The sequence below is a fragment of the Pelmatolapia mariae genome, linkage group LG18 (genome assembly GCF_036321145.2).
Source record: "Pelmatolapia mariae isolate MD_Pm_ZW linkage group LG18, Pm_UMD_F_2, whole genome shotgun sequence".
Classification (NCBI taxonomy): domain Eukaryota; kingdom Metazoa; phylum Chordata; class Actinopteri; order Cichliformes; family Cichlidae; genus Pelmatolapia; species Pelmatolapia mariae.
This window is the reverse complement of record NC_086243.1, coordinates 26095809-26112726: the sequence shown is the minus strand read 5'-3', so window position 1 is coordinate 26112726 and position 16918 is coordinate 26095809. Positions and strand designations below refer to the sequence as shown.

Genomic DNA, 16918 nt, shown 5'->3' with positions numbered 1-16918 from the left:
TTAGCTTTTATGTGAAGTTCAACAAGAGCACCGTTGCAAAGTCTACAACCAGCAAGAATCACTTTAAACATGGTTTGCATGTAACAAAAACAGAATTATTAGAGCAGAAACACTGCATCAAAATAAGTGGAAAACAAATGTTGATATTCTGTCCCTCTGTTTCACATCATGAAAACTCAATTTATTAAAACAGTTGAAGCTATACTGGTGACCCAGTGAGGCTTTGTGATAGATTTAGCCATACAAATAAGATCAGTTTTTTGGCTCTGTATATATTTCTCTTAAAAAACAAACAAACAAACAAACAAAAACACTAAAGGTCCTACATTTGTAAAAACATTGGACGTCACCAGCTTGTCTGCAAACAGTTGACAACTACTAGTTGAGTGGTAATGACTTGAAAAAGTGCAACTTAAACCAGATATGGAGATTATTTGCTTTCAGAGTAAAAATTGTGCCTTGTGTCCCACTTTTAACAGTTTCACTACATTTCAGTAAGTAGTTCGCACATGCATGTCGGCGATTAGTGTCCAGTCCTGTGTGCTTGGAGCTAAACAAAGCCAGTTTTGTGATTAGTTATATGTATTTTCTATTTGGAACATTGATTTGAATTGCAGGCCTATAACTATTCCAAATGATTTCATAACACACATCTATAGTCATGCCAGGTGTGATCAAAAAGTGTTGCTCCTGCTCCTATAAAGCGAAAATAAGCATGTCTGATTTGAATTAGACTTGAATCCACTTCAAGGCCATCTTCTTGTGCAAAAGTACACCACTTCCAGTGTTTAGTGAAGTCCAAATGTGCATCATCCACAGTGTCAGAGTGTCAATATGGCAAGGCTTCAATTTGAAAATTCATTTTTGGTTAAGATAAAGGCGACAGAGACAAATGTGGTGACAAGGTGGGTAATGAGAAAGTTTTGCAGGGATCGCTTGAGGATGTTACAGAAACGAACCTCCAACACAAATTAACAGAGCGTGATACTGCAAGTGTGAAAAAACAAGAAAACCAATAAAAAAACAAGATGAGGATGATTGTTAAAAAAAAAACAAAAAAAAAACAATGACTATGATCGTGCTTGCTTTCCTGACCTACAGCCTTTGGGCTCACCAACTGTAAAACAGATGGTCGTCTTTGCATCTCCTCTACTGCAGAGAAGTTTGATGGTAAAATGTGCACTGTATTGCTCAACCTTGAATGAAAAAGCAACCAAATATGAGTCAACTATGATTTTAAATTTTTAGAGGCATAATCTTCTAGATGTATTATGTAATAAGAACATTAAAATAAATGCACATAAAGTTCATTTTCTACCACAACGCACAGGCTTCTTTGACGAGTGACCTGGTCAACAACCAGAGTGCTTATCCATTTCACATGCCGTCTGTCATTGTTCAGTCTGTTATTTGCAGCTCATTTCTGTATTTTGTTGTTTACATTGTTGTTTTCTAAATGCTGCATCAGTGGTGAAGATGTTAAACATCACTTGTTTTGTCCTTTTGCATGTCTGTTCTAAGCTGTTGAGCTTTCAGGGCCACTGTAACCAATCCCAGCCTTGAGAGTATATCTGTTTTAAATAAGACTTACCTGGATCTTTATTTTTTGATGGATGGTCTCTGTTTTTCCTTCCAGCTGCAGAGTCTATATTTGTGGGGATGGAAGACTAATCGGGTCCTCTGTTGGGGTCTTGTATTGCAGCTTTGCATTCTTTCCTTCAGTTTCAAGCTGTGCTGCAGGCATTGGTGTTTTTTGTTACCAGAACTAGCCTTGCTTTCAGCAATGCTTGCAAATATAGACATGACTGAGCGTCTTAACTGGCGTCACCACTGAATTTTGTCATGGCAGTGTTGCAGCTTCACATTGCCCTCTTTTATTGAGCTGACACGGATGCCGTAGGGATTTATACTTGCGTGGAATAAATGTATTCAGCACCTTTTTCACACAGAACTGGCTGCGAGAAGCTGACTGGCACACAGAGCAGACAGGTTCAGAAACGAGGTGCCAACTCTCAGCCATGTGGTCCTCATCAGTGGCATTGATGTCCCCAGACTGGAACTTTGGCATGGCCATACCATCCACAGGTGTTTTTGCACCTGCTTCATCTTCTAGTTATGTCTGACTTTCCATTTGAGCTCTCGGTCAACACAAAGCTCTCTAATTCCCAGTAGAATTTTTTGTGAAGTGTTCACGTGTCGTTTGGTCTTCATGCTAAAATCCAAGTACAGCGTAGGCCTTCAGAAGGATATTTTCTTGACATGATGCCCATATTTGGCAGAAAACCTCAGCAGTCTCTGCTTTCCCAAACCTCCAAAACACAGTTCTTGTAACATGTTTTCATGTGTGACAACACAGTGGCTAAGGTTTGGTTAGGTTTGGGAACAATTGTGGTTGTGGTTAACCTCTCAAGCTCTGGGCTATTTTCCTTTTTTTAAATTTCCACCTGAAAAAACACTGGCAAATTCAGTCAGCAACTGATGCAATGCTTTGGGGCAAAATCGAACATCCCAGGGCTTAATACATAAAATTTCCATAATGAAGGGTTCAGGCTACAGAGTATTGGCATGAAAATAATCTTACCAGAAACGCATGGACTTACAAGAACCGATGTTGTACCTCTGGTGTCTTGTAATGTCATGATAAAGTCACTAGTATTTATTTCAGTAATCATTTGTGCAGCCTGGTTCTTTTCTGTTCTCCAATTGTATTGAAACTTCCCACAGCACGCCTGTCATATTGACTAACTGAAGCTTAAAGCACTCTTACTCACACAACATTGCAAAATGAAAAACAGGCTGAAGAATGAACATTGCAGGTCTTGAAAGATGGTAACTATAATTGGTTCATGACCAGCATCCAGTCTGTCATCAATAAAAACATAAAGCGCAGTGGAACCACTAAAAATAATGACAACCAGAGTTTTGTTCGTATTTTTGTACATGTAGATACACTGTCACAAGATTTTGTGTTTATTGTTTCTGTAATTTCCTGATTTATTTATTTTTTTTGTAATACTCATTTGTCTTGCAGTTTAGATAAACTTTTGTCACATCTCAGTCATGTCACTTACATAATTATGATCAAACGCCCCGTGAATGTTTTTCTGTGTGACTTTACTTCCTCCACATCATTTTGGAGCAGTTTTTGCCCATTCTTTCTAACGACGTTGCTTCAGTTTATTGAAGTTTGCAGGCATTTGTTTATGGCTTCACATTTGACTCTAGAATAATTTGGTATACAGAAGAGTTCATGGTGGACTCTATGACTGTGACATCCCTGTGTCGCGCAATAAAACAAACCCAAATTATTGCCCCTCCACCGCTGTGCACTGTGCAATTTCACTGAGCGGTCTGACTTTGGGGTCAATTTGCTGGGACATCCATTTCTGGGACTACTTTGTCATTGTGTTAACACACCTGAATGCTCCAGATCATCAAACTGCCAAGCTGTTTTAAACACGTGTTCACACTTGATGATCAGTTAGTTGTTGCTGGATTATTGTGGCACTCTTAGCACGAAGAGTGCTTTGCTCTTGAAGGGTTTCTCTTTTTTTGATTTTTTTCTTTTTTTCCCTCTTTACAAACTCGTATCTTTATGTGTACACTCCGATTCTTTAGAAAAATCTGATACAGTTTTAGACTTTTGACATCTTGCTTTTTTGTCCTCTTTTCTGTGCCGATATTTAGTTACTTCTGACTAAAATCCCACCAGAGTTTAGTGGGATTTTAATGTAGGACACAAGTTCCTGTGAACGTTTAGCCTGACACTCCAAACAATTTTTCCAAACTCACATTTGAACATTTTTAGTTACGTCAGTGTTTAAGTTCATAGCTCGTGATGGCCAACAGCAAATTGTGTTTAAAAGTACTTGAGACTTTTCTCAGCATTGGGTACTTGGTTCTTGGTTTTGGAAAAGGGTATCATACACCTCTAACCACAACAACGTGTCTCTGTATTCAGCCCTACAGTGTCAGGTCAGCAGCTTCAGCTCGGGCGTCTTCTCTAAGTGAAAATAAATCTTTCTCCTGTTGAAGCTGAATCAGTTTGACAGCTTGTACAGATGGGACATTTGTAGAGTTTAGTGCAGAACAGAAGCAGAAGATTGTGCTCATATTTTTATTCACTTTTACAAAAACTCTGTCCCCCAGCATGCAGGACTGTGATCCAAAGCACATTTATAGGAATTTATTACTGCCTTCTATGTGTCTTCTGATGGGAGTCTCGCTGAGGACGATGATGAACAGTTGTCACTGTTAATATATATGCAAAAGGTGCCAGTTGGTTTCTTAGTGGTAGATATATCAGCACCGCTATTAAAGTAGTTTTCTTTTCTGTCTTCTGGGGTAAATCGGCAAATAAACACTGAGGTTCGGTGGAGCTGCAGAACTCCTAAAAGTTTGTCTGGCTTCACACTTTCTGTGTCAGTAATGGGGGGGTAGAGCTTTTGAAAAGATGTTTGGCAGCTCCTGTGGATATTTAATTTGCATCTATTTGGCAGATTTCAAAGTAAGTACATTTCATGTTTGTGAAATCATGAGCTTAAAGTAGTAAATCGAAGCTTGTGCTTGCTGTTGGATCTGGATTCATGCGTTTGAGCATCAAAACAGCTGTGACACAATTTCTCTGCTACCGTTTACCATAAACATTTTGTGAGGTATCTGTAAATGTGCTTATTTGAGGACCCAAGAAATTCCACAAATGTGCACTAATGTACAGGGTGGGCCATTTATATGGATACATCGTAATAACATGGGAATGGTTGGTGATATTAAAGTCCTGTTTGTGGCACATTAGTATATGTGAGGGGGCAAACGCCTCAAGATGGGTGGTGACCATGGTGGCCATTTAGAAGTCGGCCATCTTGGATACAACTTTTGTTTTTTCAATAGGAAGAGGGCCATGTGACACATCAAACTTATTGGTAATGTCACAAGAAAAACAATGGTGTGCTTGGTTTCAACATAACTTTATTCTTTCATGAGTTATTTACAAGTTTCTGACCACTTATAAAATGTGTTCAATGTGCTGCCCATTGTGTTGGATTGTCAATGCAATCCTCTTCTCCCACTCTTCACACACTGATAGCAACACTGCAGGAGAAATGCCAGCACAGGCATCCAGTGTCCGTAGCTTCAGGTGCTGCACATCTCGTATCTTCACACCATAGACAATTGCCTTCAGATGACCCCAAAGATAAAAGTCTAAGGGGGTCATATCGGGAGACCTTGGGGGCCATTCAACTGGCCCATGACGACCAATCCACTTTCCAGGAAACTGTTCATCTAGGAATGCTCGGACCTGGCACCCATAATGTGGTGGTGCACCATCTTGCTGGAAAAACTCAGGGAACGTGCCAGCTTCAGTGCATAAAGAGGGAAACACATCATCATGTAGCAATTTCAAATATCCAGTGGCTTTGAGGTTTCCATTGATGAAGAATGGACCCTCTATCATTGTACCCCATATACCACACCAAACCATCACTTTTGTTGTTCCAACAGTCTTGGAGGGATCCATCCAATGTGGGTTAGTGTCAGACCAATAGCGGTGGTTTTGTTTGTTAACTTCACCATTCACATAAAAGTTTGCCTCATCACTGAACAAAATCTTCTGCGTGAACTGAGGGTCCTGTTCCAATTTTTGTTTTCACTCTCCAGTGACATGCGGCGAGTGCTACGCTGTGGGCTCTTGCTGAATGAAGCTAGGACAGCCACTGATGTTTCTTCATTAGTGACAGTTTTCTTGCGTCCACATTTTGGCAAATCCAACACTGAACCAGTTTCACAAAACTTAGCAAGCAGTTTGCTAACTGTAGCATGGGAGATGGGTGGTCTCGTAGGGTGTCTTGCATTGAAGTCTGCTGCAATGACCCGGTTACTGCATTCACCAGATATCAACACAATTTCGATCCGCTCCTCAAGTGTTAACCTCTTCGACATGTCAATGGCTGTGAACAAAGAGAAACTTGTAAATAACTCATGAAAGAATAAAGTTACATTGAAACCAAGCACACCATTGTTTTTCTTGTGACATTACCAATAAGTTTAATGTGTCACATGGCCCTCTTCCTATTGAAAAAACAAAAGTTGTATCCAAGATGGCCGACTTCTAAATGGCCACCATGGTCACCACCCATCTTGAGGAGTTTTCCCCCTCACATATACTAATGTGCCACAAACAGGACTTTAATATCACCAACCATTCCCATTTTATTACGGTGTATCCATATAAATGGCCCACCCTGTATATTTAGCAGCTTGGCTCTGTTACCCATGACCCAGCACGGAACAGAACAGAGATCACTGACAACAAAACTGGCAATGATTAAGTCAGAGCACAAAAGATAGAGGTGGGTTGCAAAGTGGCTTGCAAGACTGTCTGTGCAGCTTAATCAGTGAACCCTATAGGAGCTAGGAAACTGGATGCATAAAAGGGTATTGGCTGAACCTTCAGGTGATGTGAGCTGGCAATTGAGGTTAGCTGAACTGCCTGAGCTAACTCTGTGCTTAATTGGAAAACTGAGACTGAATTATGTTAGAGCAGCAGTAATTTCCTTCTGTTGTAATTTGCCATTTAAAGTGGTCCAATATTGTAAAGTAGCAATACATTTTTAATAACATTATATTTAATATGCTTTTTTATACAGAATTCAAAAGACAAGTCAAGAATAAACCTGGAATAAAAATTTATGTCTAGGTTTTTTCTGCAATTGGCCATGAGTTGACCGGCCAAAAAATCAGAGCAAGTTTATTTCAGGAAATGAACTTTTTCACTAGCTCATTAAAAGGGATTCATTAAAGTTTTTTTTGGGAGGGGGGATGTCATAGATTTTGAACAGTAGTAGAAAGAAACAGATGCCTCAATATATAGAAAGATCTATAGGGGGAAAAATGGAGAATATTTACAAGGTTACTGGTTTGTCTTTCAGGAAAATCTGACTTTAATACATGAAATCTCCATGTGTTTGTTTGCTTGCGAATTCCTCTTACCCCATCAGGAGTTGAACATCCAACACTGGCTCCTGAAGATTTTTATCTATATTGGATGTTATGATTAATACAATCATGTTGCCTAGCAATCACCTACAAACAGGCTAAAATCACTGACCATTTGTAGCATTAATTCACTTTTAACACCTTATAAAACCACTAAGGATTTAATTTCAGTTTCATAACAGTAACATCTAATTTATATCCACAAAGCTTTCATTATGCATGATATATAGTGATGTCATCGTGTTTCCGAGCAACCACCTAACATCGAACTAAAATTACTGACCAACTGTAGCACGAGCAAGTAGTACTTATAAAAACGTAAGAGGAAAGTAGGGAAGCTTATTTGAATCTTTAGTGCAGTCACTTGTATGAATATAGCAAGGTGTGAATGTGTACTGAATATAAAGCAGGAAGCTGTTAGGAAAAAAGTTTGCCTTTCCAGTTTCCTGTGGACAAATATAGGCTAATGACCTGAAAATGCAGTAAATTAGGATTTATTAGCATACCACAATCCCACAAAATTGTTTTCACAGGATTAAGGTGTTTTGAAATTGGAGGATCTGAGACAAATTATTTAGAGAAGTGTAAACTCTCAGACTGCAGCCAACTTTCTTGGTTACTGGGATACTGGTCTCTCATGTTCATTATAAAAACACAAGTGACAGTTGTGAAACTAGTTACATAATTCAAATGCTTTCTTTAATGCATTGCCAGCCACATTTATGAGATTTTATTCTCCTGGAAACATATTGTCTTAACCTGAAATATACTGCTGCCTTGAGGATTTCTACATGTATTTTCTTTCTAATTCAGGAACTAAGATTTACACTTGTTTTAGTCTTGCATGATTTATGTGAGAAGTCTAATATAACTCAATGGGAGAGTTACAAATCAGAACTTAGGTGTACTTTGAAATGAATGATGCAAATATGGCTTAGAAATGCTACTTTGTTTTGACATTATAGCAACTTCTTTCTGTAAGCCAATATGAAAATCATCACTAATGAATACATGTACACGAAAAACACTGCACATACAGCGTGTATTATTCAGGATAGTAGATAATGAATATTTATCTTTTAAATTCTTGTTTTGTTGTTTTTACTATTTGGTAACTACAACACGGGAAAAGACCCAGGGAAACAGAGTTAACGATAAAATCCCTGAAAACCATAACCCGAGCCTCAACTCTCGCGGCCTGGTACCAAACGGCTCACGGACCAGTACCTGTCGGTGGTCCGGGGTTGGGGACTGCTGCACCAAAACATATCAAAAGCTTGTCTTAGCTAATCCTCCTGATTGCTGCTGTTGTTTTAACCTGAAGGCACCAAACCATGTTTTAAATATATCACTAACATGTTGTGTTAGGAAAAAACTTCCTTGTTGCCTCATTTAATCACTGATTTTGGTCTCCACCAACACCAAATAGGCCATTCTTTATTTGCCATTTAGTCTCTCTTGGAATTTATGTTATTTCTGAGATTAACCAAAATTACTCAATATTTCCAAGAACTTTCAATTTTATTTTTTTTTTGACATTTGTATTAGTGAAGTCACCCACAAAGCTTTTAAAACAACAACATTTGGGCCATGATTTATCCTGTAATTTCATACCTTTTGTGCATAGTTAAGGCATGCAGAAAAAGAATTGCCGTTAAAAAGCTTGGGAAAATGTTGCAAACAAAGTGTTGTTAACATGGCATGTGTGTACTGTAAAAACAGACACATTCTTTGCATTTTAAGTTGATGCAGTTTTTCTTTAAAAAAAGTTACACTTATGAACATTATGCTTGTAATGTTGTTATAATTGCAATGTGTATATAACTACAGTTTGCAATAATTACAATTTTAATGCGGTAAAAGGACATAAATCTTTGCCACATGAATCTGAAATTTTTGAGAAAAGCTGCTGCAAAGCATTTTTTAGCCACAGTAATCACAAAAGAAATTCCATAGGGACTGACTAATTCCTCTGCCATGTTCGACAGCTGGACACTAATGCCGTCTGTCTGCGGTCTGGTGCTCAGTAAGTTGTGCACAGAGGTTTTATCAGAGCTCTTTGACTAAAACGGCTTCCTGCTGTGTCTGGAAACATGATTGATGAGAGCATCAAGTTTACATTCATCCAAAACAATGAGCTGAAAGAAACCGAAACACTTTGACACGCTCATCTTTGTTCTTAAACGCTTGCATAACACATATTGATTACTTCAGCTTTAAGGGCTGGGTGGGAGAGGGTAGTCTGACCGTTCTGTGCTTGGAGAACCTTTTTCCTCTGTCAAAAGCTCTCAGAGACAAACATATTTAGTCTTACTCATAAGAATCTGACAACATGCTGAGTTCACATGCACCTGATGAAGTGATAACTCAAACTGTGTGCTGTTTTGACAGCATGTTTTCACAGTACAAAACAATGAGATCCTGCGTATTTGTGTGTAATAAACTTTAGACTCTTATGTGTAAATAAAGTTGATCTGTAACAGGCTTTGTGGTGCAAACGATAGCACGTTAGATTTCTAGTCAAACACTTGAGATGTGATTCAAAGTTTGTGGGTTTAAGACCCACCAGTCAGGTTTTTGTTGTTTACAGATGTGGTTTTTACTGGGAAATATCATCTTTTGGTGTGGTGTGATATCTTTAATCTGCACACGTTTTTTTTTGTTTTGTTTGTATTTTGTTTTTTTTAAGTAGTTGGTCGTCTGCTAATTAGAGGGTCAGAGGCTCGATTTCCTGGCTCCTCCAGTCTGCACGTCGAAGTGTCCTTGGGCAAGATGCTGATAAGAGTAGAAAAGCAAGAAATAAATACCATTTACTTAGTAATGTGCTCAGTCATAGCACAAGTCAGTGAACTCTAATTGCCACAACTCTGGATTATTTATGAAGATTTGGGAAACCTAATTCTGTTGTATGTGTTCTCATTTTTCAGTTTAATAAGGATATCTTTCCCACGTTTGAGTTGAACCAAGAGGCACTGAAAAAGTTTGTAATTCAAGACCCAAAGTGCTTATTGTTGAGACAAGTACACATTTGCTTGTCCTGAAATGCCACAGCTGTGTTTAGCTAACCACAGCGAGTGAGTCCTTAAAAGACGCCACATGAGATGAGGCTGCTATTTCATAGAGTTTGCTGGTTCAGTTGAGGCTTTGTGGGTCACTTTTCTTAGTATTGCCGTCTAACTCTTCTTTCTGGATCAAGACCAAAGTGGTTTGCGAACAGACAATGCTAAAAACGTCCTCTGTGTGCTATATTTACAGCTGCATTTATGGCATAGAGGATGTTTACACAAGTCCCGGTTTGACGCTAAAAAGGAGCAGTTAGATTACGAATGTGAACATCAAATCTTCATATTCATAAGCTCTTACAGCTAAAAGGATCTAGTTTGGAATTATCCCATTTCAAACATGCCAAACCACATCTGCTATCGTTAATCCCTTGCAGCTCATCGACACACAGACACATCGCAGCCTCTCTAATTAAAAGTCAACCACAGTTCCCATGACATGACTATGGTGGGGGGAACTCCAGCGATTTACAGGAAGAATCGTAAAACTGTAAACCAGACTATAACAGGAAACTATGGGCATTAACCTACACTTAGCGACTCCTTCGTCAGCTAATATAACTACAGAACTGAACTTACTCATCCTCTTAGCTGTGTTGGCCTGTGGCTCGTAAAATAACCATCAGCATAAAATCCTTTTGAATCTTTCCAATGACTAATTACACGTGGCAGCGATCCTACTGAAAATTAGATCATCGATATCTGGCAGATGGTAGAGAACTGTGGAAATCAAGTCAAGTCCAATAAACAGTCAAGGACTTCTGCACAGTAGAGCTACTGTATATGTGACAGGGGTGGGGGTGCTTGTGTTTGGCCCACCATTTTCCAGCCTCCCTGTATTGCATCAGTAGCAAGCGGTGAGATGCGGTCCATTACTCTTCCTCTGTTAACAAGCATCTGGACCAGGTTCCAGGCAATCGGCTGCCACACAGCAACTGGCTGTTTGCTGCAAGGGTGGCCTAAATGCCTGGAGTAATGAATCAGCTCTGAGTGTCGCAGCAGCAAACACACACTCGTTGCAGAATTACACTCTAAGATATTTGACTGAAGTCTGCTGACAAGGAGCAGTGTGTTTGTTTTGGTTTTTACTCCATCCAAAACCTTCTCTGCTGGTCACCGTGGTCTATTTGTTGTTAATGATTGGACACAAAATGGAAATGAGGGAATAACATTGAGAGAATGAGACATTCTGGGTTTCATGCTTCATACTGTTGAACAGTGTGGCAAGTTGTCACACCAGCTGAGTCACAATCAATCCTGACTCAGTTCAGCCGACATGGTAAAATGTGCTAAGTGCTGTCTTTAAAAGGGCAGGTCCATCATTTTTACACATCAAAATCTGCTTATAGATTGTATTTAAGGCCTTGTAGGGAGTTGGGGTAAATCTACTTGAGTCAACCTCTGTTTGATCTCCAAACAGCGCAGCGTTAGTTCAGGCAGGTCTCAAAGTCGAGCTCGGCTGCACTCCGGGCACAGCAGCTCATCTCATTACCAGCCCACATTAGCTGATGGCTCAGCTGATACCCTTCTACATAACCAATTGGTAAATCTTTTCAAGGGCACACTGTTTATTATGCTTTAGTCTGTCCCATACTAGGTGCAGATCTGCCTCTTTTCAGACAGCCTCCACCTCAGTTCCTCCTTTTCATGGTGTATTTGACTTGATCAAAGTAAAACTGCTCTCATTGATGCCTGTTGGGTCTTGCCACTGCTCTCACCACCTTTTCCTTTCCACCCATGTTTGCATAAAGGTTGAGAGGTCCTAGGCTAGAGCTGTGCTGCTCAATATAAATTACTATAAGTAAAAAACTTCTTCTGTTGATTAGTGTTTCAGACTGAAACAAGCTCACAAGTCCTCTTTAGCAGCATGAGTGGTACATCATCCTTTATCAACACAACACATGAATGTTTAATGAATTGTCAGTTCAAGGTGATACAAGTATTGTATTTTTATAAGAAACATTCATTAGACAATATGAGCGTTCCAGTTCTGTATTTTTTATTTTTTTTTAAAAACAGTCTTCTGCATGTTGTGTAGTGGTCAGAAATGAAACAGGTTTTTCTTTTAAAATGAAAGTAAAAAAACAAATCATTAAACCCAACAGCCAGGACACTAGACACCATAAAATCCAAGGACCTCCAGAGTGTTACAGACAGTTTTGGTGAAAATAATCCCCAGTTTGATCAAGATTTTCGTAGTTTTGTGAGTCCTTAAGTTTAGAGTAATGCTTCTCATGAGAGAAGCATCTTTGGAAATTTGTTTGTGAAGGAAACTCTGCTGAGGCAATGGCCGAGCGATGAACCAGTGGTTGATGGGTGAATGCCATGGTAGATGTGGTGAGGCTTGAGTGTAAGAGATGGAATATCTCTTTTCAAATGCACAGATCATCACACGTGTCTCGTTCCGGAGCAGTGACTTTTTGCAGCTTTTCCATTTCATGCTGCAACGTACGTTAATCTTTTTAAATTTCAGGCTATTATATTTTATTTTTTGCTCTACAACATTTATCTGTCTGGTTCACAGCCCTTTTGACTATAGATTTCTGTATAGTAGGCCTTTTTTTATGTCAGCGCTGCCCTTGAGCAGTAAATCCCCACCCACCTGTTGTTTTAGCGCTCTGTCTGCAAAAGACAGCCAGTCAGAAGACAGATAAGTTAAGGGCAGATAGGCTAGAACAACTTGTTTCAGACACTAGATGATCAAAGGGGCTGCACCAAGGCCCAGGATAAGATAAATAAGGATTATTATAGAAATGTGACTTATGCAAAGCTGTTCTGCTAGATTCCAATATTAAAATTATGGAGCTGCAAAGAGCATCATACTGTAGGTCAGCTTTAACTCTAGCTTCAGCAGTAGCTTTTGCAGCTAACTGACCTTGTTTATTTTCAAGACTTGTGTCGTAGTTAGGCAAGAAAACTAGGTTACATCTACTTGAATGCAATTCTTCAGGTTTTAAACTGTTTTTACAGTCATAAAAGATTCGAGTACTTTTCATAAGTCTGAGAATTGTTTCAAAAAGTGTTTTGTATTTGCGATTTGTATGTTGTTTTTGTTTTATTTTTTTTTAAATTTATGTATTTTTTATGATGACTCATTTGGGTTTGGTTTTTGTCTCCCACAGTGCTGGAGTGATGACTGACCACGCAACACTTTGGAACAAATGACTGAAGTCTACACATTCAGAAGGTGCCAGCAGTTGCACATGAATCTAATTTGATTACCTTTGAATGCGAAAAGATGCTGCAGAGGGTTTTATCTACAATGGGGTCTTAAAATTGCTCCAAGATAATCGACTTCAACGATTTTACTGACAGGATCTCTTGGTGGGAGTCTGTGAGTGGGGGCTGGCATGTGGCCCCCTGATCTCGGGCCTCCAGATGTGACTCTTCCTGGATTTGGGAGTGTGTTTGAGGATGCTGAGGATCTTCAGGCGCCACTGTCTTCTGGTGGCTTCTGCCAGCCGTCGATCCATTCGGGAGGCCTGTGCTGTCTTCCCAGGACCTCACTGTCGCTCTCCTCGCTTGGGCGTGACCTCACCTCCCTGCTCAACTGTAAGACAGCCGGATCCCACATAGAAAAGACTGTGGAGGACTTTGCAACCACAGCTCACACAGACACCCAAAACAGCACTCAGAGGTTCAGCTGCTACCCTCAGCCTTCCTTCCCAATTTCCTACATGCTCACCAGCTGTGCCACATCTTCATCTTTCGCCTCACCACCTTCCTCACTGTCTTCTGCCTCCTCATCTCTACTTTTTGCGTCTTGCTTGCCTCTTTCTGATGCCAACAATAAATTGTCTCAACAACAACAAAAGCCACAGGAGGAATATTGCTCCGTAAAACAAGAACCTGCAGATGATTTCTTGCCATGTAAGAGGGAACAGTTTCAAATTAGCAACCAGCAGGGGGAGCTGTACCATTTAAATCAGGCTTTTCAAGGATACAGCAATCAGGACAGCACACAGTCCTCTCTTCAGTCCCCCATGATTAACGTACCTGTGGGACAGGACCCCACGCTTGACCAGCAGGAGCAACCGTGTCATTGGATCGACTGCAGTGCCACTTATAGCACCCAGGAGGAGCTAGTGAGGCACATCGAGAAAGTGCACATCGACCAGAGAAAAGGGGAGGAGTTTGCATGTTTCTGGACTGGCTGCGTGCGACGCCACAAACCGTTCAATGCTCGCTACAAGCTGCTTATCCACATGAGGGTCCATTCTGGAGAAAAACCCAACAAGTGCATGGTGAGTTTGCTTTAGTCGACAGTTAAAATGACAGAATAAATGGATAACCGAGTCAGAAAGGACCGTTTAAAAAAAAATATATATATATATATATATCTGAGGTTACTGAGAGAAGACACAAACTACTTCTCAAACTGCAAAACAGAAATCTCTTGGAAGAGTTTTCCCCGTTAAGGAATTTATACAACAGTAGTTTATTAGAACAATGCGGCAACTATTTAATTTAGCAATAACAGTAATATTCTTAGTAGTACCTTGTCAAATGGAAGGGGTTTGAAGCAGCAAAACATAAAACCAGCACTTTGTGTCCATTAATGCTTTAAAGGGGACCTGTTATACTTATTTCTAACTTCATGTTTTCTAGTAGACCCACTTGACATGATTTCCAGGTCAAAATAACCATTCTTTGTCATCCTTTATCTGAAACAAGTCTTTTAGTTCTCTTCCCCTTCCCTTCCTTTAAGCTAACTTTCTTCTGATTTCATGCACCTCATAAAAAGATATTTTGAACAGCAGGTGGGTGGGGCTTGTGTGTCTGAGACAGCCATATAAGGGATATCTGCTTTTGCTCATACAGAATCAGGTGCAGACGGAAACTGAAGCCAAGCGTTTGTAGCCATCTGAAATTAATGAGGATTGTACATACACTAATGTCATTATGTGAAACTTAATAATGAGCATCCGCTATTATAACATAGACATATATATTGCCTAAGGAAATGAAGAAAAGCATAATGGGTCCCCCTAAATGTGTGGCTGTGATAAAGTACTGGCATGCACAGCCAGATGCATCTTTACTTCTATATCAAAATCATCATCGTACCAGAAGGCTGTTTTCTCCTGATTCCCCTGGTATATAACGAGAATGTTGGGACCTGTTGATCAAGGAAGGGATCATGATGCAGGACACAAGAGGATCACACTTGATAACTGTGATCAAACCCAAATGATAGCTGCTTTATTCTCACCTCAGCACTAATGGACGTAGAGGCACCGTATTTTTCGGGCTATAAAGCGCACTTAAAATCCTTTAATTTTCTCAAAAATCGACAGTGAGCCTTATGTATGAATTTTGTTTGTGTTTACTGACCTTGAACCGACTTTATGTGGTACACGGCGCTCAAAAATCTGTCAAAAAATGTTTTAGTACGACTTTGGTGAGCTACGAAACCGCACCGCTTGATGGATTGTCGGAGAATTGACTATGTGCACGAGAAAATGCTAACTTCTTTTTTTTTTTTTTTTTTTTTTTAAATTTAAAAAAAAAGAAAAAAAGAAAATGCTAACTTCCTGGTTTGAGACCGGATGTGGGGTTGTACATTTCCGGTAGCTTTACTTTGCGGTCAATCGCTACTGCGAAGATATGCTCCAAAATCATGTCCAAAACTCGAAAACGGAAAGATCGCGTTAAGTTACAAAGAGCAGAAGGTGGGAACACTCACCACTGTTGTGTCATAAAAAATCTAATGATCAATTTTGACGTTTAAAGAGTTTAGATCGATCAGTTGTTTACATCACTCAACACAAGCAGAACTGCATTACAGAATCAGAAGACACATCGTCCACATTCAGAAGCACATCTCTGTATAGTGACTGGTCTTATGATTTAAACAGGCAAATGTTCAGCATTCAAACTACAGGTGAAGAATAGTCAAACCAGATGTTTCCCCGTTATGTCGATATCAGCTAGTCAAGTACACACCTACACAGCATGTTAACAAACCGTGAAAAAAAGCCACACAAAAAATGAATGATTGCTGGTAATGGTTTCTATACATTAGTATTTACGAAGGGTATGTTGTGACTTACCTTCAGAATTACAGTGGTCCTCGCTAGGGCTGTTCGATATAACGATATATATCGGATGACGATATAAAAACATCTATCGTTTCATTTTACACTATCGTTTGTTTCGTGGTGTCGCAAAATAAACTGTTTATGGCAATATTTTTTCATCGTTTTGATGGTCACTGTAGTGGCTATATTAATTTCTTTAAGTTCTCTCTTTCTCTTATATTTAATATAACCACACTACAGACGGACAAGCACTTGTTTTTATGTGTTGTCATTAGCAACAACACAGTAAAACCATGGCGTGTCCGCTTGTTTATTTTCCACATAAACCTTTCACAATAAAGCTCAAGATCCTGTTGAGACTTTTCAAAATAAACTGAATCACGTGAAAGATGCAGAGTGTTTACGGATGAGAAGCAAGAAAGAGCCGTCAGGTGCTAAAAAAATAAACCTTAGACTCAAACGTTAGAACAGGCGTTTCCCCGCAGCACGCTGTGTAATAAATACTCACAAAGAAAACGGCTGCCGTTACAACTTACGTCTAAAAATGTATCGTTTCATGCATCAGTTAAAACACTCGACTCCAGGTACATGACGCCCAGCTGGAAACACTTCACGCAAGTCGAGCTGCCCGAGATTCACAGAATTTACAGAAAATGTTGCATTTTTGTGATTTATATCGTTATCAACGATAGATGTCTTAATATCGGGATATGAGATTTTGGTCATATCGCACAGCCCTATCCCTCGCTATAACGCAGTTCACCTTTCACCTCGCTGTTTCGCAGATTTTTTTAGTGCAAGTTTGCATGCTTTTTTTTT

General features: G+C 39.6%; 1 protein-coding gene across 1 annotated transcript in view; it reads left to right on the top strand.

Annotated features, from left to right (window-relative positions):
- Nucleotides 1-16918, top strand: part of LOC134617584 (zinc finger protein GLIS1) — a 69954-nt gene that overhangs the window by 16730 nt on the left and 36306 nt on the right. Inside the window, exon 2 of the mRNA XM_063462879.1 lies at nt 13181-14302. Within this exon, the coding sequence (XP_063318949.1) occupies nt 13409-14302 (894 nt within the window). The 5' untranslated portion in view covers nt 13181-13408. The remainder of the gene's footprint in view (nt 1-13180; nt 14303-16918) is intronic.